The following is a 25783-nucleotide window of genomic DNA, read 5'->3' as shown; positions in this document are numbered from 1 at the left end:
CAGCCTCGTTAGATTAATTCGCAAATAGGCAGTTTGACACAGGACAGGGCAGAGCGGCAGCGTGGCAGTGCACAGCGCCATATAAATCATCCGCAATTATGCAGAAGAACCCAAACAGTGCGAGAACCCATCAGGCCATCGCTTGACAAGCAAACCTGCATAATCATATCATACACACAGCCAAGAGTGTCCATAAATTAAGGTAGTTGCTGCACTTTGCCCGTCGCCGCGATGAATTCCTTCCTTTACGGAGTCATTTACATTTGGAGCTGTCACTGTGATTAATGTGGTACTAATTTGAGAGTAATTTCAGGCTGGAAAGACAAAGAGCGGAGCTGTTCCTTGTCAGTGGAGGAAAATGTCTTCGGAGATGGATCTGCACCGCGGCTCACTTCAGAACGAGGGGGATAATCATTCACAATATTTGAGTGACTGTCTGAAAAGACGCTAAAAATACTGAGAGGGAGGGGAAAAAAAAAACACTCACACAAAAAAACAAAACAACAACCAAGCCATCCCTGGGTGTAGCCTTCGTTTAATTGGTGGCTGACAAGTGCTAATTTAACTGGCGAAGGATTCATTTCCATTTAGTGCCTGAAGAAAGCCTGGCTGAGAGATTTAACACAGCAGGTGCGGAGCCCGTGTTTGTGCAATTCAGCCGTGTAATTGGCACGACGCAGTATTCTTCTCAGCAATATGTTTTGTGTAATAACTACTGTGACTGGGCTTTTTCTTTTTCTTTTTTATTATTTTTCCCGGGGAATGGTCATTTTCAAGTTACACTTGGCACAAACGTGACACAGAAATCTGCCTGGAGAGTCGGTGAAACCGGAAAGTGTGAGAACGCCCCATCTGCCTTCGGGCCGGGAGAAGTTTTAAAGTGGGGACTACTTTTGTCCAGCACATCAAAAAAAAAAAAGTAAACTTTGAAAAACATCTTGAGGGGAAAAAAAAAATGCACAGATCAGATGTTCACTTTTCATCCGGTTAAATGGCGGCATGAGCATAAAGCTCATCGTGAAAAGTGTAAAAATCATAGATAAAAGTATTTTCCAATGAGGGCTGAAAAAAGTAATTGAATATAGTCATCGAAAAATAATTTCTTTAAAACGTAAATGACCCGTTTTTGTTTAGTTTTTTTTTTTTCAAAATTTCAACCACGCTGTACATGCAGCGACCACAGTGTGGCAGTAATGAGCCTGTGGCTGCAATCTACCAGCATCGCAGCAGAAGAAGCGAACAGCCAATAGTTGACCTCATTTTGCGTCACGTGTTGGAAAAAAAAAATTATTTGATGAAGACTTGTAAAAATCAATCGATTAGCAAAATAATTGTTAGTTGCAGCCCTTTTTCCCCCAATACAACTTTTTTATTCTTTCTACTTCAATAAATAGGGATCGCACTGAGCAAAACATCAGTGATGCAGCAGCGGCGCAGCATTAATACTTTTATTTGGGGCTTTTCTTTCCTCCACAATACTCTGAAGAGAAACGCTGTAACAGACCAGATTTGACTTCTCGTCGCAGATCCAAGTAAAGTATCTGCTGTTTGGATTCAACAAAATGATTATAATAAATGAATAAAAGGTACAAACCAAAATTGGAGGACAACGTTTTTGGGACATTTCCTCAATGGCTTAAACTTATTCAACATGTGCTAGAAGTACTATGAACTTTATTATATTGAAACAGTGTTTTATTTCCCAACATACCTTTTTTGTCGTGTTTCCATTAAAAGTACAATAATTGTAACAAGAAGACATTAAAACTGATGGTGTAAACGACCATGGAGACCCGGCTGGAGGCAATAAACATGGAATGATCATCAGTTTAAAAAAAAAAAGAAAAAGATTCCCAATACCACAAATTAAAGAGTCTGCTGGCTTTTCGTCGGGATTCCTAATAGTAGCCGAAACGTCATCTGTTCATGTGAAACACAAGAAGTTCCACACGGAGCTAAAAACTGCCGCTGAGTGTGAGGGGAAGGAAAAAAAACACCAAAAAAACATTTGTGGTGTGAGAATGTGATCAGAATGTGAGAAAGTTGGCAGTACGAGCACGTTATCCTCCTCCCTTTAGAAATGTATGATAGATTGTGTAACTGCAGCAAAGCAAGACCTTTTTCCAGTCTGAGGACTGTGTCAATTCCAGAGATCCAAAACCTCGAGAGAAAAAAATGGCGGATCCCATCTCAGTGTCTCACACGTCTATTTCCTCCTAGATTCTGTTGGACTGTCGGTTTAGAAGAAACAAGAAGGACGTGAGCGTGACCAAACATGGCCACTGTGATGAAGAGTTAAATTAGAATAATCGAGATTTAAACCAAAAATACTGACTTCTTCAGTTGAGCATCTGCATTTGGGTTTTTCTCCTCCCAGTGGATACATTAGGAAGAGCAGTTACTATTATTAAATTGTGTTTTCTTTGTAGTTTTTACACTTTGTATAGTTATTAATCCCCTGGATTGACCTCTGCTGCAGGCTGGTTTTGGCCCCAGGGATGCATGTTTGACAATACTGGGTTAAATGTTTCTCCTCAAACTGAATCCTGACTGCAGTCTTGAGCAGGACCAGAAGGGGTTGGGAACGTCTCGAGTTCTGAGAGGACTACAAACAACGTAATAAAAAAATAAATAAAAATTTTAAAAAAGCAGAAAGCTGCTCCTGCCAGTCGAAGCTTTTCATTCAGTCTCCTGGCTCTGGTTGAAAGCATCGCAGACAGCGCGGGTTACGGATGTCACCTTTGAGGATTTCTGTGTTTGTCTCCGTTTAAACAGTTGCCTCTCGCTGACGTCCGGGGCTTCACAACGCGGCGCCGCGGGCCGGCCGTCTCCGCAACCGTTCATCCCTCATCAGCTCCGAGATTCCCCGCCGTGTCCCGGGCTTTGTTGCAACCAGTCCCCACTTGGTTCAAGGTGTTTCCACCGCGCATACGAATGCGTTGCTGCTACAGAGGTCAGTCCAGCTGAGGGGGGTTTCCGGGGGGGGGGGGGGGGGGGGGGGGGGGGGGGGGGTTGTGCTGCTTTCCCAAAAGCTCGGTAGAAGAAAGCGTGTGCGCTCCCCGCCAAGCCGCCGCGGCTTCATCCAGCCCCGCAGAAAGACGCCCAACTTATGAAACCGACTGAGTTCAAAGGTGTGCAAAGTAAGTCCGCCGGGTAACGCCGGCGCTTTGAACACGTTGTTGTTGTGTGTTTGGATCGTTCGCCTCACCGTCTCTCGTGGAGCTTTCCTACTGGGAGTGTGGTTAATAGTGCTGTTTCACAGTGAGGGCGCAATAAGCCGGCGTTTCACGATTCGTAGGGAGAATTTCTCTCAATTCTTTTTTTTTCAAATGACCGTACACGAGCATGTAAAGTCTTTTTCGCGTTTTCACCGAAAATAAGTCGCATTAGTTGTCCAAGTACGGAGTTCGCGATGGTGAAAAAGATGGTAAAAATGTCTTTTTTAAACAAAAGAAACATTTTCCTCTAACATTTTTATTTATCATTCATCTGGAAAGATACAATCGCCTCACGAATGTAGTCTATATTACTATTCTTCATTGCAAAATATACTTGAAGGTGTTTATATATATATATTATGTATATGTTAAATTGGTTTCCTTTTAATTTTTATCAAATTTTGAAATACGGTAATAATGGGTTGGGGTATTTTCCAGTAGTTTTTTTTTTTTTTCTTGTTTTTTTTTTAACCTCTATTGGTCGAAGATGGTATGTACAGGTATATTTTGATATATATTAGAAGTCACTGCTTAATGTACAAGTCGCATAAACAGACAAACAACCTAAAGAAAGAGTGTAGTCTGGAAAACACGTTAAACATTATTGTAATAATAGGAAAGCAAATATTTAAAGTTTGTTCTATATGCGAAGATGATCAAGTTAAGATGAGGAAATATGTAACTAATGTCAGGTGAATTTGGTACTGCAGGTCTAACCATATATCCCTTTGTCTATTTAGATTACAGATTAGTCATTTTTAAGTTAATAAGTTATTGGATTTCTTCGCTTGGAATTAGGAAAAAAGTCAATGTACTGTAATTGTACTGGAATGATTAGATGTACTCCTGTTTCAACAGGGCCTCTTCAAAACGTCAATAAACAAACTCTAAAATATCACAGTGGGAACAAGACGAGCAGATCAATCACCTGGACTCCGCTGTGAAGCACCAGACGTTACCAAAGCTGGTCTCTGTCAGCAGAAATCTGTTCAAGAAGACGACAAAAGAAAAAGGGCAATTAGCAAAAACCTGTCATCACGACATGCTTATTTCTCGACACGACTTCTGGAAAAAAAGAGAGAAAAAGATTATATATAGATTCCATTTTGAGGTCCCGACAAACCCCCTGAATCAATAGCCTCTGGCTCCAGGCTCCCGGCTCCAGGCAGGTGTGGTGCAGCCTGTTTAAATAATTAAGTACATGGAGAGAGGCTGAACCGAAGTCTACGGCTCGTCATAACACAGTGAAGGATACGGGCATCGTGTTACAATGTTAAAAGCAGGTAATTGGAGCGAGTAATTGGCCAGTTTGGGTGCTCAGAGTGGCCTGAAAGTGCTAAGAAGACACGGCACTCATTGATTAAAGGCCCCAGAGGGTCCGCGCACCGCCTGCAAACATTAGTTTTTAGGTAAAGGCAGAGGAGGCGGGGAGAGGGGGGTGAGAAAGTAACAGAAGCCACGGCCCGCTTGACCTTGAGGAGCAGAAAGTGTTGAAGCGTGTCAGGTCGGATTCAACAGGTTCCAACGTGGCGTCATTAAAGAGACAGCCTTGTTTCTGGAGCTTACCTTGGTAGTTTTGATCTTGTTCCCCGTAGCGCAGCTCCAGCCCTTCAGATCGGGAAGCACTTTGCATTCCTCCCCATCAAGGCACGGATGCATCTGACACCACCACTTCTGCTCCACTATCGAGGCTGACGTAGAAAAAACGCGGAGGTCAAAGGAGAAAATGTCAAAAAACTTATTTTTTTCTCAATACGTGAGGTGGAAAATGTATTTTACTTTACATTTTTATCGGGATAAATAGTAATTAATCAACGGAATCGATGAAAAATGTTATTAGATACAGACAATAAATAGTAAAACAAAAGCTTTACTTAATTATTTTTTTACATATAGAGTCACTGAAAATGCTACTTTTACGTTCCTATTCCGTCTCCATGGAAACACAACTTTTCTGAAACGCTGCTGCTGCTCGAGTAAATGGACAATAGCAAAAAATGGTGGACTTCAGTGGCATGATGTCTGTGACTTGGGTAGTTTTATAGTGTCCATATTAATGTTTGTGTACTCGCCATTCTCATTTGCATGTGTGTGTCGTTTCATTACAAAAACAAACGGCACCCACTAGTGGCCTGTCATGCGAACTACAACATTTTCGACATTCCTGCAAAAACTTTTGTGAAGCCAACACAATGCTCTTTCTCTTGAAAATGTGTCTTGTAAACCGGTCAAGCTGCTGCAGAGGTTGTGAATCAGAAGGAATCTAATAAAATTTGGATAATTTACCATTATATTTGAAGTTACTGTCGAGTTGTCTGACATGGAAAACTATAACATAATTTAATTTTGAAGTATTTTATTGTATTTAAAGGTTCACATTTTTGTTACTGATTTTGTAACCAGCGCACCACCATGTGACTCCTGTGCTTACATCATAGAACATTTCCATGCACATTCAGTCTCACTGAATCGATGTCCTAAAAACCAACAAACGATATAAATTCGTCCCAAAGACGAAGAGGGGCTGATTAATTTTCCAGCTCATGGCGGAGATGGCGTTTCTGTTCCCGGGTACATTTCCCTCCGACGCCTGAAGTGAAAGCTTCCCTTGAAGTATCAATCAAATCGTCATCACGGCGTCTCATCAGGCCGTGTCACATTCCTGACAGCTGTCTCAGGTAAGTGATGTAAGATTTTCTTCAAGAGCAGTAACACGTCTATTTTTGGGTATTCAGACACGCAGGTCTCCGGCTGGTTGCCACATGTCGACGTGTCAGGGACGGGAAGCGGAAGCAGATGCGACTCCCGTCATGTGAGGGCATAATAACCCCCAACCCCCCCCCCCCCAACGGCCTCCATAACGGCACATTAAGCTCCTGCCAGTGCCACACACAGGACATCAGTTAGATTTGCTGTATTGTAGCGGTCATTATCCACGTTTCACACCCCCATCCACAGGCATTAGTGCTGCTTTCTAATGAAGAGGGCGGCCATTATGATCCACGCATAACATCGGAGCCACACTCGAGTAAATTGCACAGAATGGCGCCTTTATGACACGGGGGAATCCATTTGTATTACACGGCGATGGTTACGGCGGCAGTGTGGCGCAAAAAGTGCATCAGGTCAACTGTGGGCAGATGGTGGTTGTGTAACAGCGGCTATTAAAAAGCCACAAAGGTTTCTCCTGAAATTAAATGGGACTATTGATGATCAAACACACAGAGAGTGCAGGGATACATTTCACTTGATGGTTAATGAGGCCTCACAAAGACGAGGGCCGCTCAGACCGAAAACATCTGGGAGCAGGAATTACACTTTCATCTGAAGCGCCTGTGAATCGCCGCTTCAACCTTGAGCTCATAATCATGAATGATCAGAGTTTTCTTTTGTGTGTGTGTGCGTGTGTGTGTGCGTGGGCGTGTGTGTGTGTGTGCGTGTGATTAGTTAGTGCTCACCTGTCAGTTCTTATCAATACTTCAGTTTTGTGGCCACTTTAAAAAAAGAAAAACTGAAACATTAGCGATTAATTTTTTTTGTAGAGAAAAGAAAAGTGTTTGAATCAAAATGTCCTAATTAGATTTATGTGCCAGAAAGGAACTGTGGCCAAATCCTAGTTCTGGCAGAGAAGTAAAAAAACAAAACAAACAAAAAGAAACAAGCTGTGGCTGTAAAGCTGATGGTGACTTTGTAATTTAATTTCAGTTTGAAATCGCAGCTCAAAACTAAAACTGACAAAGGAGTCAGTAAAATCAGGACTTTACAAAGTGTTTGTGTGACTGTAAATCCAGCGAGCCGTTGGTGTTTAATACACGGAAACGTTACCGCTCAGCTGTCATGCAGCGTCTCACCACTAGTCGGAGCTATGAGTTGACTGTGGCCCCGTTGACGCGACGTTTTCAGGTGAAAATGGAAAACTTTCATTGTGCCTTGGGTGTCTTGAGAACCAGTTTCCTCAAGAACACCGATACAAATGGTATTAAAGTCTGAAGTCGCCATAAAGGTGGAGTGTACAAAGCCACGACTCGACGTCTTGGAGGATTTATCTTGAAGGACATTTATCTTCATATAGAGAGACGATTGCCTCACGCCGAGTGGAACTAAAGGTAATTCCTGGTCATAGAAAAAAAAGAATAATTAAAAGGTTAAGTGCTGATCATTTTTTCTGGGATCACCCGTGGAGCTTTAAACCGAAGCCGGTGGCTCACAGCTCTAATTTGCAGAAAATGTCAATACTAAAATGTCAAGGAATAGGTCAAACACCACCGACTCCCGGCGCTGGGCCAGGAAGCTGCGCTTTTCAGACCAAAGTCAAGCAGCCACTCGAGGCGCGTCGGGGGTCCGACACATTAGCATGCTAACGGAGCGTCTGGGTCACGGACTTCACAGTCTGAGCAGCGTCACATTCGCTTACTGGAAACGTGACACACCTTCAAAAAACTCTCCCCGTCATCTCACGGGTTTTGTTTCCAGTTTAAAAACAGAGCGCTATAAATTTCCTCTGAGGATAACCTGGTTTGGTACACAGATCGGAGCAGTCGGAGCATTTTTGAAAAGTTCCACCTTGGGGGCCATTTTGAGAAAGTTGCGATTTCATTGGCTCCGAGCGCCGTTATCGTGTAAACAAACACCGAGACGACATTTCTAGCACAGATCTTGAAAGCGGTGAATGATGAAAATTGAAACATTGACAAACACGAGGCACTTTTAATAATTTAACTGTCGCTGTATATCATTTTCCTTTGACATTTTTTTTCAGCTGTTTAAAATTTAATTGGCAGTTTCTATCGTGCGTGTGTGCGTGTGTGCGTGTGTGCGTTGACGTTCAGATATTACCAAAACTCAAAAGAAGCATCAGTCCCAAAACCAACAAAAAAAAAAAAAAAGATTGTCCATGAACTATTCAGTGAGTGGACCGTACCATCTACACACGACGGGGCGGCTCTGGTGGTGCCAGCCACTTGCCCGGGAAAGCAGGAGCACTTCACGGTTTGTGATCTCTCCTCGATTTTGTTCTTGTTGCAGCAGCGGTGCAGCGCCACCACTTCGCAGGTCCCCGTCCGGACATGGTGCGCTGCTGGAGACACGACAAGAAAAACAACGGCGGCATCAGAATAATTTGCTGCTGTGGTTCACAATCCACGCTGCCGGCCTTGGATCGAGTCCCAAAAGGAAAGTCTCTTTTCTCTCCGTGTTCGTAGTGGAAAAGGCAGACCGCCAGTTGCCTTAAAGGGGCAGGTATCCCTCCCACTGGTCTACATAGATACATACATACATCTCTATTCAATTATTTGTATGAAACTAGTCTTCAATCATGTTATCCAGTCTGAACATATCCAGTCTGAACGTATCCAGTCTGAAAGTATACAGTCTGAACATATACAGTCTGAACGTATACAGTCTGCGTCACACAAAGTTGTACGTTTTCATGTTTGTCCCATTTTCTGTATTTTTAGGTAACAGGTGTCATTTTTATAGTGTTTCAAGTGAAACATCTTGAAAACTATGTCCGTTTATACAGAAATGGCAGAAATAAGAACAATACTCTTTAAACATTAACAACGGTGAGTACAAGTACACAGACAACAATGTTGGACTGTTGTTACAATCACTCTCAGCTATGAAATTACCAAGTCCCAGGAGAGTGTGACTACAAACTAATAGTCCCTCCTGTCTCCTTTCCTATCCACTTTTCCTTAACCACCGGAAGTGTTTAAGTAAAGATAGATAAAAAAAAAAAATCTTGTCTCTGTTGCCAAAGGAGATGAGATAATGCTGCCCCACAATTTCTTGCGGCGACAACATTTAAAGGGACCCGCTCAGCTTTCAGGGAAACTCACGATGACTCAACGTAGATCATGATAATTTACCAATGCAATAATATGCCTTGAACAACTTTAAATAATGTAAAACCCTAACTCCTTTAGGAAGCCTTCTCACACCTTTCTTTAACCCCGTGACGTTTTCCACGGGGTGAATGAAAAGTGGATCGGAAAGGAGAAAATTGGAACAATTTGGATGTACTCTGGGACTGGGAGTCTCAGAAAATGTGTGTTTTCAGCGCCTCCGAACACCGTTGTTGTGAAAATGGACCCCCAACCCGCAGCGAAAGGTTTGTGATTTCACTCGGAAATGTTGTGTAAACAGTCACAGGACTTCACTTTGAGACTAATAAACAGTCTTGATATACAGTCTGCAACCTTCATATCTGTAACAATTATATATTAGAACTTATTTGAAAACTTTTTCACTGGAACGTCTGTTCTAAATCTGTGTTTGAATTAATTAAAACTTATTGCTTTTTTTTGGGAATGATGATTTTCTCTCAGAATTGCGAGAAAAGAGCACTGCACTCCGCTCTGAATCCAGCGAAAAGAACAACAGAAGAAATTAAGAAATGATTGCAATATCCAAGAAGTTGTCATAATAAAAGTGCGTCTGAGGAATCGCCTCTCTGCCACAATAACAGCAGCCTCCTCTGTTCCAGCTGATTTGCACCCTCCTTTCTCAAGTGTCAGATGCAATCAGAAACGCTGCAGATGCTTTCAGGCACCACAGATCACATTGTACGTGAATTAGTGTATTAGGATGAACTCCTCCATGTAGTTTGTGCCCACCTTTCCGTATTCATTAAATCAAAACTGCTAAATGGATATTATGTGTGCTCTTGTGCGAAAGTTTTCCACATGCTTTCACACACAGTCCCTGCCAGTACTTTTCCCGACACATATGCAAGTAAATTGAAGACAATAACAGTGGAGGATTTAACAGTTTCTCCAATAAGATGTACATTTGCATGTATTATTCCCTGCCGGGTGCGATGTATCAAAGAAAAAAAAAAAAAAAACACCAACACTAACTAGTTGCAAACCATGCAAACTGTGTTGTTGTCGCCACTCCGTTGCTGTCGAGGCAACGCTTCTCTGAAAGGTTACTTTCATCCACGATGAATCGAAAGGCAACAAAAATGTTGATTTCTTAATGTTGTTTGTTCCTTTTTCCAACACTGATTGCTCTTTAAAGTGTTTTTAATTCACTTCATCCATTCAAATCAAAAGGACACAAATTAGCCGCTTTGACTTTTCTTGATTTGTTTTTTTGTTTTCATTTTGTGTTGGTTGCGATGGGATTTTTAGCCATTATTCAATTCACCATCTGGCCTGTGGTATTCAGATCATCAGTTATCAGCATAGGGTTATTCGAGGGAAATTAAGAGCAATAAGAAATTCTTTGTCAAGATGTGTAACCTCCAAAAAATTGCTGATCTTGATGGTTGCTGCAGTTTTATTTTTATTTTGTATGACGAATGTACAAAAACTAAAAAGGTCATCCAGTCAACATGGCTTCAAGGAAATCACATGATGAATTGTACAGAGAAATATTATCTGTTGAGTCACGACACCTTTAAATACCCTTTAAGTATCAATCAAGATCTGACATCAACAACCCTGGAAGTATTCAACCTCCATCATCACAGTGAAATTAGGGATGAGCAGATACCGATACCAGTATCGGTACTCGGTATCAGCAAGATTAGTACTCGTTTTTGTACTCATCCTTTAAAACGGTGGCATCGGTGTATCACTATTGGAAAATTCAAAGAAACTGCCCGTTAAATCATTCAATCACCCATTTATAATATCTTTCGAGAGTTCTCACAACAAGCTGCAGCGCGTGAAAAATTCAGATATGTAAAGGGGGGGAAAGTGCAGCTCTGCAGTATCTGGAGCCAATTTCCAGATCACGCTCCATTGTCTGAATTATTTACAGCCCGAGCGGCTCCATTCTCTTTTAATTGCATGTGACATTTTCTGCAGAAATACTCTCCGCCGCTGCAGCGGTAAACAGTAAATCCACAAACTCGTGCTGACTGTCTGTACTGTCGCAACTCAAATAAAGTTCATGTGGCTTTTCGCCGTTATATAGGTGGGGACGGAAACGCTTCCTGGCAGCTGCAGCAGCTCGCGGTGGAAGAATCAGCTGCTTTTTGCTGGAAACCGATCTAACAATATTAAGCACTTTAACTCCTCTGGGATGTCAGTGTTATTTGATTTAGGATCCGCGTAACGAGTGTCGAGTGAATGGCTTTCACTTTTAGAAGGCCGCTTTTATGGGTTCAGATGGTATCAGACGTTTCACCAATAGCCGATAAAGAGATAAATAAACAGCAGTTAGTGGAGGACAATAAATACAAACAGTGGGGAAAGGAAAAAAGGGAAATCCTGCTTTAGGCCACGTTTACGTGACAAAGTTTTCACGTGAAAGCGTCTCCCAAAACGGTGCACCCACATCGATTTCGGCGTTTCCGCCATGTAAAGGGGAAGCCTTTCTGAAAACTCTTTTTGCATATTATGAAGTCTGTTTGTAAAACCGCTTCTGCCCTTCCGCATACGGCGAAAAAATAACGCAGGTAGTCGCCAAAAAAAAAAAAAAAAGTGCTCAGTCATGCTCTGCCCGCGAGCGAGAGGAGATTTGAGAGACAAACAGACAGCAAGCCGAAGCTGCTTTAGAGGTTTGCAAGAGAAGTGCTGCCAGGAGCTTCACACTGAGAGGCTCCGGTGTTTCGGACTGGATTTGCGCTTCTACTTTGATGCCCGCTCAGCTCCCCCAGCCAGCGGATACAGAAGAGAAAGCATTTCGCTCGGGGATCGGGCTGTCCTGCAAAGCCGGAGTCCGTCTTTAAACCTGCCGTGACGGAGAGACGGAGAGAGTCCCCCCCCACCCCACGACATCCCCCAAACCCCCGATCCCTCGACAGGTCCGCTGCTGTTGCTGCCACGCTCATGTTTTAAAACTTTTATAAGACAAGCACAATGCCATTAAATTTAGATAAGAGGATGTCGGGACACCCGGGTGGCAAAACAAATCTTATAAAAGCAGCATTTGTAGTTGGACGGAGACGGTGTTGCATGTTGTCTTGGTCTTTTCTTTTTTCTTTTTTTTTTAAAGTATGAGTGCATTATATATGTTGGTAAATGGTTGCAGAAGTAATCCCATATTCAAATCTGTATTTCTGGGTTACCACGAATGCTCAAATGTTCAAAATGAAGTGAGTGAAGTGAGTAGCATTCCCCCTAAAAATTTCCTAGACTACAAATGAGTCTGTCCTTCATGTCCAACAGTCTTTATGAGAATGACAGAAGCGAGACAGACTGTAAATTCTGGTCTGAATGCTTCTGAATAAGATACTCGCCCGCCATTGGGAGCAACAAGGACACAAACCGGGAATCAAAGCTCGGGCGTGCGTTTGAAGGACGACCTGCTCGACCACCAGTCAAATCTGAGGCCTGTCATTTGATGGAAAGCAGCTTTTTGAAGGTTGACTCCGACCCCGCACCGACGTGTCTGTTTCCATGGGATTTTTCAGGAAAGCGAAAAACGTGCATCATGTTTGGATGACCTTTTATGAAATCGCTCGCGCAATCAGCCAAAACATCAATCATGTCATTAAGAAAAGAAGCGGGTTATTTGATGTGAAACTACCATTTTATCAGAGCATAATGCAGCGTCACATCCCCTTCCAAACAACAACCAAAAAAAAAAAAAAAAACCTTCCCACCTACAGTAAAGTGCGTTTCACACGCTGATGCAAACATCGGTCGCATGACACATTCCTTTTCTCACATCTGGCGTGTTGTGCGAAGCCCTCGAGGCAGACGGCTTCTCTTTCGTCTTCCCAACACAGTCTCTGTATCCATCTGGGTTTTCAGCCTGGAATCTATGCCTCTCGTGTCTCCCACCACCACAGCGGGGTTTTTTTTTTTTAGTGCGACCAGTAATTATACAGTTGCGTGGTTCAGCAATGCTTTAGAGTCCTTAAGTAAGGCTAATTTGTCCTGGGGAGTCAAAGTTGACGCATTATTCAAATATCAGAGATAAAGTCTAAAATACGGATGTCTTTCAAACTCTTCAGCCCACTCCTCAGCCTAAATTTGCAATTTCGTTGTGTCTTATGTAAATGTTTTAGCTTTTTAACCTTCTTCAGATATGAACGCTGCATCTACTGCATCGGAAACTCAACTTTTCATTACAGTGATGTAAGCCCGATAAAATATGAAACACTCTATTGTTGATCCCATCTCATCCTTCAGCTCATAAAAGATGCTCTTAACTTAAAGTGTGAGAATTTATTTTTTTTCTCTCCTGTCCTTAAATCTCTGTTAGTGCCTTGTCGATGGATTAATACTGGAGCTCTAATTCCTGATTTTCGATTCTTGTGTGTAGATTTGTGTTTGGGTTAATCCGCTGTAAGTCACTGTTATGAATACTCGATTACAACTACATTCAGAGAGAGGCTCCATGTTGATTCCATAGTGTGTGGGAACTCGTCGAGGCCTGAAGCAGCGCTTCACCATTTCAGAGCTGGACGCATGATGGGTTCACCCTCATTGAATTCCATTGGTCGTTTCAAAACAATGACATCATACATATACTTTCACTATGTCCCTGTACTTTTCCTGTTTAAGTGACAACTTGTTTTCGGGGGGTAAAAGTATCGATTTTACATTTTTGTCATGTGGCAAAGTAATTTTAGTGTCACAGCATTTTATTCCACCGCATCGTCATTTGTTTTAGTGCTTAACTCCTTCAGAGAATTTTCTGCAGCATGTTTTCTCCCAGCCTTTAGATTTTGGCATAATAATGTATTTGTCTTTTCTTTCACCTGCTTGGGCCACACTTCTTTTGTTGTGTTATGTTTCTTTGTTGTTTGTGTTTTAGCAATGTTTAGGCTCCGGATAAAACATTTCCATTCCGATTAGAATTTCTTCTATTACTTCCCTGATTAAAAAAGAAGTCAGATATTTTCTACAGAAAGATAATCTAATCTTGTAGTAAATAAATGCAATTTTTTGACACCTCAGTTTCTCATTTCCTCTCAAGTGCATTAACAACTCAAAAGAAGACATCAGTGTGTTGTTGTTTTTGTTTAAAATAATGTGAGCGTGAACATGCCTGTGATTCGTATTTAAAAAAAAAAAAAAAAAAAACATAAAAATATAAAGAGAACGTAGACTGTTGACAAAAAAAAAGTGGTGCATGAGTGAAACTTGGTGAATGGGTTCAGGTGAGACCACCTCAAGGACCTGATAAAGCCACTGTTCATGGTCGGTAATGAAAAGTCCATCACAGCAAACCAGCTTGTTGTCTCAGTTAAATCCAACACCTCAGACTCAAAATGGGTTTTAGTCCTGAGCACAAACTCCTGTGTGAACTCCCGACACCTGACACTGACAGGCAGACAGCAGGCATTTGTGCCTTTTCGAGGATCCTTTGAACCAAAGCAGCTTTCAGTGAGAAGTGATGGGCTTTTTCTTTTCTGCGCACCGCTGAAATTACTTTGCTCCAGAAGCTTTTATACATTGGTCTCGGGAGACCGTCGGGGAAACTGCAAATGATGCATACTTTGTATCATTCATGAAGCTGTTGTGAATGATAATGTAATCATTGCTTTGCTTTGTGTGTCGCCAAAACACTGACTCTCTCATAGAGGGATTCTTCTTTAGTGATGAAGTGGCTGAGTGGATTTTCCTTCTTTACAACATAATGAGGAGATGAAGCATTGCGCTAATAGGAGTAAGCAGTTTTCCTCTGAAACTATTTGAAGAGTGACACATGACAAACAACATTTTTAGACCATCTTTAAGCCACCGTCACAAAACTGAAGGGTGGAAATGATTGTTATGTTGAACCAGTAGTAATGGCTCTCTCAGGGGTGCAAGTAGTGTTTTCCTTTCCTTGGCAAGATGCTCCTTATGCATCATATAAGTCATTTTTATTACAAAGTACAGAGAGTGGAAGGTGCAGAGCAAGCGTCTCTCCAATGCATACAACAGAGCATAAGTCAGATATGGAGGTCACGCGTCAGAGAAACATTCAGAGCAGCATGGAAAGCACCTCAAGTGACATGCTGCCGAATCTGCACCACCCGATCGCCGCTAACGTCTAAAAGCACCCAGTATGGTCCTCTGGAAACATTTCATTCCTCTCAGGTTCAAGTTCCCCCTCAGCAACCTGTGTGTTTTGATTCTTGCTAAGTGGTTTCCCATTGTGGGCGCTGAAACTCAAGGCCGCGATGCGTCTGCGGGGATGGCACTGGCACAATCTGAAGGTCAGAATTTAAAACTCTCTCCACCCACTTGAGCAGCCAGAGGTGCAGTGTGCTGAGATGGCAGCGCAATATGAAATTCAGGTGCAGGTGTATCCATGGTGCTCGTCGGAGGGAGATGCGATGCTGGCTTTCACTGAGCGCACTGATTACGTGGTCACTGAGCTAATGTGGCCAGCATCACTCAGGACAAAAGGTTCAAGTGAAGCAGATTTGTTTCTATTATACCTGCATATGTCAGGAAAGAGTTAGCAGAATGGTCAACCCTATGCAGGGCCATAGGAGCCAGTACCGACACCCGGCTAAGTCAAAAACCCAAACAAAATCAGATCAATAAGCACAAACAGGACAGCCGGTCCAGCCATGCCAAAACAAGCTTCTGCTAACAAATAGCCTAATGGCTACCGGCAGTTCAGGACAGAGGCCGGCGGCGTGGCATAGCTGATGGCGGGAGCGTGCATCAAGACAAGGCGCACTCCTGGCAGCGGAGATGCAATCAAAACCTCTGCAACCCGGCCTATTTATAGACAGAGCGGGAGCGTTTAAAGGAGAAAATACTACGGAGAGCACTGATTACTAAACAGACTCGCAAAAAAGAATGAGTTCAAACCGCTTAATATCTAAAAACGGTATGAAGAAAAATAACGGGGAGAAAAAAAGCAATAGAAGAAAAAAGGGGGAAAATGTGCCCCCAAAACATCAGTACGGTTAGTAGGAGGCGGGACAACTGAAATTGCCTTGATCCTTGGCTTGAACCGGGTGCACCTGACCTACCCCCCATTTGTTTCCCCAAGTACATTACAGTAGCTTGGTCAAATTCACATTTATATAAGTTCACCGTCGGACTGCCTTCCCGTAGACACATGAAGACCCTGGCCAAAGGGTCTGAATGCTCTACCCAGGATGACAAACAAATAACCAAGTCATCAAGGTAGGCTTCACAGAAAGGCAAACCAGACAGCACAACATTCATCAGACATTTAAAAGCACATGCCGAAAGCCATGACCTTATACTGGAGTAAGTCGTCGGGTGTAACAAATGCAGATATTTCTTTGGCGCATTCTGTTAAAAAAAGACCTGCCAGTACCCTTTAAGCAAGTCAAGCTTGGTGACATATTTGGCTGCACCAACATGATCAACACAATCTTCCATCCCCGGCAGCGGATGACAATCCAGCCTGGTTACCCCATTGACTTTCCTGAAATCCCTACAGAAGTGCTCTTCACCATTGTCTTTTATCACCAACAGGCATGCCGAGTTCCACGCACTGCTCCTGTTCTCGGCTATGCCATGTAGTCCCACATAGTCCACCGATCTGTTCAAATGACTACGTTTGTCAGGATATACCTGATGGGGGTCTTGTTTAATGGGTCCAGCGTCACACACGTCAATAGCGTGGCTGAGGACCTGCGTCTGAGCGCAGACATCACCAAACAACGAGAAATAAGAATGAATCAAACCTGCAAGATCAGAACTGCTCCGAATCAGATCGATGGGAAAGCAGCAAGGGCAAATGATGTAATGCAACTGGATTGACAAACTTTCCCTCAGTCAAAGCCACTGTTAAGCCATCCTCCTCAGGGGGTGCTGAACTGGACAGCTCCTGCACGTCTGCACACAAACTGACCCACAGCCCAGAGCGTTCAGCACAAGAGCCACCGGACAGCTCCAGAGGCGCCGCAACAGGATTCTCTGACTCAGTCAAAATACATTCATTCATTCATTCATTTTCTTCCGCTTATCCGTTTCCGGGGATGACAGTCTGAGCACTGTCACCCAGATCACATCGCACCATTTAAGAACCTTCCTGCAGGTGGTGAGCCCACGGGAAGGTGGCGCCCGGCATGGGACACGAACCCACTACCCTGAGATTGAGAGTCTCATGCTCTACCAACTGAGCTAGCCGGGGGACCTCAGTCAAAATACAGCTTCAGCATATTAACCTGGCCACGTTCAGGGGTGGAAATCGAATAGTACCTATCACCAACTTTGCTTTTAATGACGCAAGGGCCACCACATCGCGCCTGCAAACTGGAGCAAGGGATGGGCAGTAATTAGAACACTTTCTGACCAGGTCTGAAGTCTCTGAACCGAGTGTTTCTATTAAACCACACATAACCTCTCCTCCTTAAACAATTTGAAAAGGCCAATAACTGTGTGCGCGAAAACCTATTCTGAGGGACTAAAACCAAGAGACTCCTGAACCATCTGCCATATATAGGAAACAGCTGTAAATGAATCCTGTCATCCCAGTCTTAGTGAAACTCCAGACGGTAAGTACGGTGCATTGTTTGAAGCATCTGACGAAGGCGTCTTGACTCTCGGGGTAGTAAGCGTTCGAGTGACAGTGCTGTATTTTAAGCTGCTTCAGGAACCGGCTGAATACTTTGGACATAAAGTTCCAGCCCTGATCAGTCTGCACCATGCGAGGCAGCCCAGACAACAAGAAGAACTTGGTCAGTGCCTTCACCACAACACCTCTGGAAAACGGGTCACCGCACACGTGACGGTTGCCAGGAATTTATTTTCCAGACTTCTTCCGACGCACACAGTCTACCAGCAGGTGCTCAAAAGGTTCGCCAACAGCTGGGGTCAGATACAGGGGAGCGAGAGGAGCGGTCTGATTTGGTTTCTAAATAAAAACAGTATTAAGAAAAATACCAATAAACAAAACAGGGCAATGGAACTTTTCTACAGTGTTTGTTAGGTTCTCATGTTCTCTACACTGTTTGTATGAGAGAATTTATTGATGTTGACCAAGTTTATGTGGCCTAGTTGCTTGATAAAGGAGATTTCTTAATACATTGTACACAATAATGATAATGTAGGCACAGTTTTTTTTTTTTTTTTTTGTCTTCTGGTGGTTCTTCTGTGCTGTCAGCACTCAGTGAGTGAGTCAGTCTGATGACTGATTCACTCATTAAGTTCGACTGAAGTTACGTCAGTTTGCAGAAGTCGTGCACACACTTTATTTTGGTCTGTCAGAGTCAATCACTCGTTAGTGCTCCCGCAAGAGCCATGTCATTCTTGGCAGTCAGGGCCTTAACTGGGCGCTTGAGCACTGGAAATATCTGAACTTCAGGAGCATAAAAAGAGAGCAATGGGCAGCAAAGTTTTACGATGACCAAACCTGAACATGCGTATTTTTTAACTTTACACCTCTGAGTAAAGCTCCTGTTTCTGTCTATTCAGAGGTCGTCCTGACTTACAACAACTCGTGAGTCTCTCTTTACAACTAAAGAAGTGTCAATATCATATAAACACTGGAAACTCAACAGTGCTACTCTGGATATCCTCTGAAGATGTGAGAGGATTAACGTCTAGAGACTGATTTCAGCTGTCTTATAAGATTATCATTTGACTTCACCTCCAGTGAATCAGAGGCGACGACGCGCTTCAATATGGAGGAAAAGAAAATTAATTATCCTGTACATCATCGACACACACCACTGGTGCCTCCAGCGGATCGGTAAATTAAGCAATCCAAGAATCGAGCTGTTGTTTTTAGTAGCATTTATGTGCGGGGAGAAAAGTTTGGGATGAAAGTAGACAGAGCTCATGTCGTGAGCCAATCATTTTCTACTGTATTTCTATTGGTTATTAGAAGAGACACGTCAGTCAAAAGATGACATAGCTGTGGTAACAGCCGTCCATGAACCCCTCTCACTGTATGACAAATAACTCCAAAGGTTTTTAGCCTCAATCAAAGTCATTCTTACGATTTCCCGTTGACACGACAACGTTTCAAGTGAAAACACATCAAACACAACATTGTTTATGTTTTAGAAAAGTTTCACGGCAACGGTTTTGAAAACAAGGTCGATTTTTGTAGAAAACTACCAAGTCCCAGGAGAACACGGACTGGGAGTCATGACACTGTGGAGGGCGCCATTGTTGTTATTGTCCATCTACTCAGACGTGGAGAAGAAATATTTAGTACGGCCGCAAAGTGGCAGTGTTTTCGAAGTGACTTTGAAGAGTTCTACCTTACAATTGCACTGCGTACCTCTGACAGTGGGTGATCAGACCTTCGCATAGGAAGAATTGCAGGAAAATTGTGCCCCTGTGACGTTTGAGTCCGGGTAATACCCCTAATTCATTTTAAAAAAGTTAGACATAATGTGTGAATTAAAGGTTTCTGGTCTGTTTGTCATCTTTGCTCAAAGTTTTTCTTTATTTTCAGCACCAATGCCGAGATAACCTCAATCTTGGAGCAAATTGTCTTGTTGGTGGCTAAGAAGAGTGGTACTTTTAAATTGGCGTCTGATAGAAACAGCATCAACAGGTCTAACTGCGGCAGCTTGGAAAGAAAAATAAAGTGTGTTTTCTCTGATTATGATGGCCGTGTTGAAATGCATCTTCCTGCGTCCTCATTTCATGTTTCAAATATTTGACTTCCCATTTGCAAGCAAAAAAACACTGAAAAACATTTCATATCAGGAACATTCTTCTGAATTCTTTACTTTTGCCCACATTTTACTTATTGCCCTGAATTACACGTTTCTTTTTCTTTTTTCCTTTTGTAATTTGGTGGTGCGGCTTATATTCAGGTACATTCAATGGTCTATAAGTTACAATAGATGAGATGGAAGGAGCACTTCTATTCTGATTTCTTTTATGTGTGTGGTTTTGTTTTTGTGTGCATACGTTGGTAAATATAATACCGAGCAAAGTGTGTAGGTGGATGTATGTGTTTTATTTATTATCATCCAGCAAATAGATTACAAACGTTGGTTGGTTGTTTGGTTTAATGAGTATAGGAATACTTTAATGGAGCTAAATTACACCAACCGTGTTTAAAAACACAAGAAAACTCACAAAACAGCAAATAAAGTCAAATAGTTTTCTTGACCTGACCAATTACGTGTCGGCCCCTTTTACATTAAATAGTTAATACTGTCATCAACGCAACGTGTGGCCTATATACCCGAGGTTAAATCATCCAGAACAGAATCGTCTTAAAATCCAGAGGAACTTAAACAATATCATACTGTTTGTTTTTGCTACAATATTGATGTGGGTCCAGCTATCCTGAGCAGCAAGTGGACTGAAAAGGAAATATCTGTTTTTATTTGTTCTGTATAAACGCGGCAAAGTGGCCTATTGACTTGCTTGCAAGAGACGCAATAAAAAACAATGCCGGAGCTCCATGGGGTGTGTGTGTGTGTGTGTGTGTGTGTGTGTGTGTGTGTGTGTGTGTGTGTGTGTGTGTGTGTGTGTGTGTGTGTGTGTGTGTGTGTGTGTGTGTGTGTGTGTGTGTGTGTGTGTGTGTGTGTGTGTGAGTACGAGCACAGGAAAGCAAGTAAACTCTAACAATCAATTATAATAAGCGGCTAATTAAAATAAATCAGATGTCCCCACGACTTTACGGTCCTGGGAGTAATTCCTGTCCGACTCCTCCCCCCTGCGCGGCTTCTTCCCGGTCAATAAAGGACAAACAGGCACAAGGAAACACAGGATGACCACAGACGCTTATTTGGTTTGTGCTGTAAACACTCACTGTTGTACCAAGTGGGCTTCTCTGTCTAACAACTGAGTAAAGGCTTCTTTTTTGTTAGTTTTTTTTTAATAAATGAGAATTTCCATAAGTGTCAGGGGGATTGCATTGCTGATGGTGCAAACATGATCCCGTCTTTGCCGTCACAAGCCGGTTATTTAAAGGAGTGAAAGCTCATGTGTGTATTAATGAATCGACTTGTCCCCCGTGTTGAACAGTGAATTTGTCCTGCCTCTCCGAGAGAAAGCTTGGTTTTCCTCCCTCTCGAGGAGGGGAAAAAAAAAAAAAAGGATGTTTTGGATGTGTTTGGCGTTCATTTCAGCTCTTGAATGATAACAGGTTTACAGCAACAGAAATAACACCCGGGGGAAATCAGAGGGCCGCGCTGGCTATCAGAGAGAAATTGAATGTTGTACAAGATTATTCTGATCCACTTCCTGCTGAAATGATGAGCGCCTTGAGTGGGGGGGACGCTGCCAATCAAAGCCACGCGAATCAGAGCGCCGTGCCGCCATCTAATTGGTCGACAAAGAGAGAGGAGAGCGGTCCGGGCGATTTCTATCATGCTCACAAATGGACACGCCGGCTCGCAGCAGAACTGCCCGCGCACCACCAATTACCTGAGGCTGCGCTTCGTCAGTGGGACTCCCAGAGATGAAACATGTGGGTTTGGCCTCCACTTCTAATGTTGCTGAGTTGCCATAATTGATCTCCGTGGGTTCGCTGGCGACGATTCAACAACACTTTTAATTAGGCAAGAGGAGACAGCTTTAACTTGTACCTCCCCGCCCCACCACCCACCCACCCACTCGCCCACCCACCCCCGAAATGGCTTTTTCAATCCAATTAACCCTTTTTAGCCACCGTGACGTTTTATTTGCGATGCAGAATAGTGTCAGTTTCCCTTCCAAACACCTCGCCTGAGGAGTGGCGGCCTCTCTGACAGCTTTGCTCTGTGTCCCGCCGTGCAACAGGTTACTCAGATTCAGGCAGATCAAACGAGTTGCCGTGACCCGGTTTCCTTCTCTCCAGAAATAAGTGAGAAGAATGAAAGACACCCAACACACGTGTTGATGAGGAGACGTTCTCTATGTTTCGACGTGAATGAGAAGTCAGACCTTGTGCTGAAGGATGGGTTCAGATTATGCCTTCGTGAAGACGACTGCAACTCGTCTTCCTTTTAAACAAAGTCCAAAACTTGGACCTGAACTACATTCTCTTGCAGTATCACTCCGAGCGTCTGCTTCAACTCGCTGTTCAAGGCATCTGGATGATCAATATTTAATTGCCTCTTTAGTGCCTTTGGCTTTTGCTGTGGACCTTGATGAAACTACCTCTGCTGCCGGTGGCAGTCCGTCCTGTTTTGCCCCAACTGCGACATGACTTTTTCATATTGTACATCAGGACAATTTGCCACTAGCCGGGCCTTCAGACACACTGATGAAGAGTACTTCAGGTCATCTTCCAATCCTAATGTTGACGGTCCCGTCTTCCATCTCATCCGTGCGTTGAAAGGCATTTCGCCAATGGTGGTTTGAGCACCTTGCACAGCAGCCATGACGCTCGTGTGTGTATGAAGGGGTGAGTGTCTGATAGTGTCTGAAGTAGAAGATGCACTACATTAGTAAAGTCAATTTAATAGTACTAAGGTATCATACATTGTCTACTTGTCTTCATAAATTGGTTGCAAAGAGCTTGGTGTCATCAGCATACAACAACGCCTTCCAGTGACATTTTGGGGTATTGAAGGGAAAATAGTGATATTCTTTCCTATTGTTTGGCCTGTACTCCCTTTCTATAGTAATTATCCAACATGTGCTGCACGTGTCAGCTCCTTACTGCAGGTTGAACTTCAGGACTTTGTTGTTTCTGTTCATCCTTTTTTAAGCGAAAATTCTTTGAACAGCTATCAAGGTGCGCTGATGCTAAATGTTTATATACTCAAACACACCGCTTCACAATTTCAATTGTTGAGCAAAACGACGGCAACAGCTGTAACAAACACTTTTGCCATTTCAGTGTTCTTAGCTGATATTTAAAGTAAGTTAAAACCGATCCCGTGAATTCACACATTTGCATTACAAAGTATTCCTTGAAATATTAAAACTTCTCAAAAAGCTAAACAGAGAAATAAATTAACAGTTTAATTTAAGAGATGCCTGCACACCATCGGGAACCCGAATCTTGTTCAGGCCATGACGCAAACCAAATAAATGACCAGTTATACCAACACGTTTTAGTAGTTTTAACTGAAGCAACATAAGTCATCTTGACGCTTCAATTTTATCTTTATTTGTGACTTAAAACATCTTGATTAGGGACCGTGAGAGCTCTAACGACTGGGACAATAAAGGCTTTGAAGTCATAATGAACGCAGACTAACATAAAATTAATAAAATATCAGCAAACACAGGTGCTCGAAGATACTTAGCGGAAGTAAATAATGACTCAATTAGCTCTGAAAGAATGACTACTCACGGTGATGTTCAGTTAAAAGATGCAGAACAAACTAGATGGAGCAGCTTGGGGACAAAGGGAGGAAATGTGTTAAAGCACTCTACATGGAGTCGTGGGAGCTGCTAAATTACATCAAAACAATTGATTTCTTTTCCATCTCCACCTTTCACTACCGGAGGAGCACGTCTTACCATTTTTCATAGTGGCTCTTTGTGCTGTCTTACTAATACTTTACTGTTTATTGTAACTGTCAGACCTGCAATGGTACAGAGAGTATAAAAGGGAATCTTTCTTTTTTTTTGGGGGGGAGGGGGGGGCTTAATAGCTTCCTCTCTTTATGCCATTCCAAGTCTTGTAACTAATGAACTGAGATGGAAACCTGCTCACACTTCTAACGTCTTGAGGCGTTTCTTTCACCTGCGTTGTGCCTTTGGAGTGAACACCCGATAAATCTTGAATTTCAAGTTTGTGAAGAACGTCTCGGAGATGTCTTTGTGACCTCTTCCGGTTGGATGGTCTGATGCAAATTAACAATTCTTGAGGGAAGAACCCTCGGCTCACATCAGGAGACGTTGCCTGTGACGAGCAACCTCAGAAAGTTTGTGTGTTTTGAGTCAGAGTCGCCATACTATGACATCTCATTTAGTTTTATTGACCCCCTGATGTTTGTTACCGATCTAATTTGACATAATTGTTCAGTTAAACAACTTGTGTGACTTTCATACACATCTGCATCCATTTATAACCACTGCACTAGAAAAAAAAAAAACTTTTTCTTGCTTTTCGGTGCAGTACATGGAGACGATTGAAAAAAAAAACCTAATTTCATCAAGATAAAATAAGAGCCGAAGCAAATAAATTTGTATTAGTTTGAAGGGAAATGAAAAGAAAATGTTACATTGCTGTCAGATGAACCTTTGTGCCGTTGTCTGATGTCGTCTTTACCCCCACCGACCCCTACTGATATTGAGAATACTCTCAGGAGAAAACATGCATCAGCTCTGACGATGCATTTATCATCCAGCTTTGTCCTTTAACTCCACGAAAGAGCATAAAACACACGTTTGTATAAATACATTGCCATAAATCTGAGCACAAACACATTCACGATTGATTCATAACTGTTGGCAGTATAAACAATAAGCACAGCAAAATAAAAAACAGCTGTTCGCTGCGCATGTAAGCTGGAGGACAAAGAAAAGGGATAAATAAGATAATTAAGTTCTTAAAAAAAAAAAAAGAGTTGTAGGACAACGCATCCAGATGTTGAAAAATGTCAATTTTTGTTTGAGTTCCGCTCACCTGTCGCCCCTTCTGTCGGCACTGACATTTCCCAGACACTGATCACAAGCACCATTACAAGTAGAGCCAGTTTGCTTCCGATCTGCGTGTATCGCTCACTCATCCTGAAAAAGAAAGGAGAGAGAGAGAGAGAGAGAGAGAGAGTGGAGTGTTATGACGAGTAGGCAATTCAAGAAATGTCTACAGTCAGTCAAATTAGGATGATCGAAATTTACCATGGTAAAGATCATCTATTTGTTCATCTTCGGTATCACTTAACACAATTTAATGTTTGCGACTTTTATGGGCACAAGCAGGGCAGACCTGGGCAGGATTCCAGACAGTCTCACACACACACACACACACACACACACACACACACACACACACACACACACACACACACACACACACACACACACACACACACACACACACACACACACACACACACACAGTCACAATCCCACCTGAAGGCAGTTTCAATTGAGAAAAATCTGAAAGTTTGCAGAAAAATCCCAAACAAGCAAAATTTATAATTTATCCTATTTTTCTTAAGTCGTACTGCTCTTTACTTTTGGGTTTTATCTTATTATCTAATGGAAGTTCGACCTCGTTTTGACCTATTTATTGTCCCTTTTTCATCATATTTTTCATATTTTTTTTTTATATTGGGACTTTTAGTGGTTCTTTTAATTATCTGTTCACTTTTTAATCCTGTCCGCGAGCCTGTGCGCCGATCTATGTCTGTGTCCTTGCTATTTCTTACCTTCCTGTGTGTGTTTTAAATGTGTCAGTGTGTATTGCGAGACGCTTCGCCTGCTCCTGCAGAAAAATACCAATAAAGTCAGTTTTACTTTTACATTGACCTTGACCACTCTGGAGGCCGCCGCCGTTGTGTTTGTTATCGATTCATGCATGTGCAGGACTATTTATTACGACCGTGGTGCGCAGTTTTGGAAAAGTTGTGTTTTCCCCCATTTTCAGGTAGATGGGATCGAAGCATGTTTGAAAAGTTCCAAGCACCGTTGTCGTTTTTCCATTTTCACTCGGCGCCTTTTTTTCCGGTTTCTATGGCACAGAACCGAGCGAGCTCGCAGTTCCACTAACTTAACTTCACAGCAGCGTCACTTCTCTGCTCACATATTTACCCAAACAGCACAAAGACGGACTAATATCTCGTTGCTTTTCAAAGACAGACTACAGCTCTGCAGGCACCCCTC

General features: G+C 42.7%; 1 protein-coding gene across 1 annotated transcript in view; it reads right to left on the bottom strand.

Moving 5' to 3' along the window:
- Positions 1-25783, bottom strand: part of LOC308127367 (chemokine-like protein TAFA-2) — a 66443-nt gene that overhangs the window by 4124 nt on the left and 36536 nt on the right. The window contains exons 2-5 of the mRNA XM_080492382.1: positions 24582-24685; positions 8140-8295; positions 4785-4909; positions 4147-4203 (exon numbers count right to left, since the gene is read on the bottom strand). Of these exons, the coding sequence (XP_080348508.1) occupies positions 4174-4203; positions 4785-4909; positions 8140-8295; positions 24582-24684 (414 nt within the window). The 5' untranslated portion in view covers position 24685 and the 3' untranslated portion in view covers positions 4147-4173. The remainder of the gene's footprint in view (positions 1-4146; positions 4204-4784; positions 4910-8139; positions 8296-24581; positions 24686-25783) is intronic.

The sequence above is a fragment of the Lipophrys pholis genome (assembly GCF_963383615.2).
Source record: "Lipophrys pholis genome assembly, chromosome: 22".
In the NCBI taxonomy this organism is placed as follows: domain Eukaryota; kingdom Metazoa; phylum Chordata; class Actinopteri; order Blenniiformes; family Blenniidae; genus Lipophrys; species Lipophrys pholis.
Note: the sequence above shows the minus strand (reverse complement) of the source record. Positions and strands in the feature narration are given on the sequence as shown.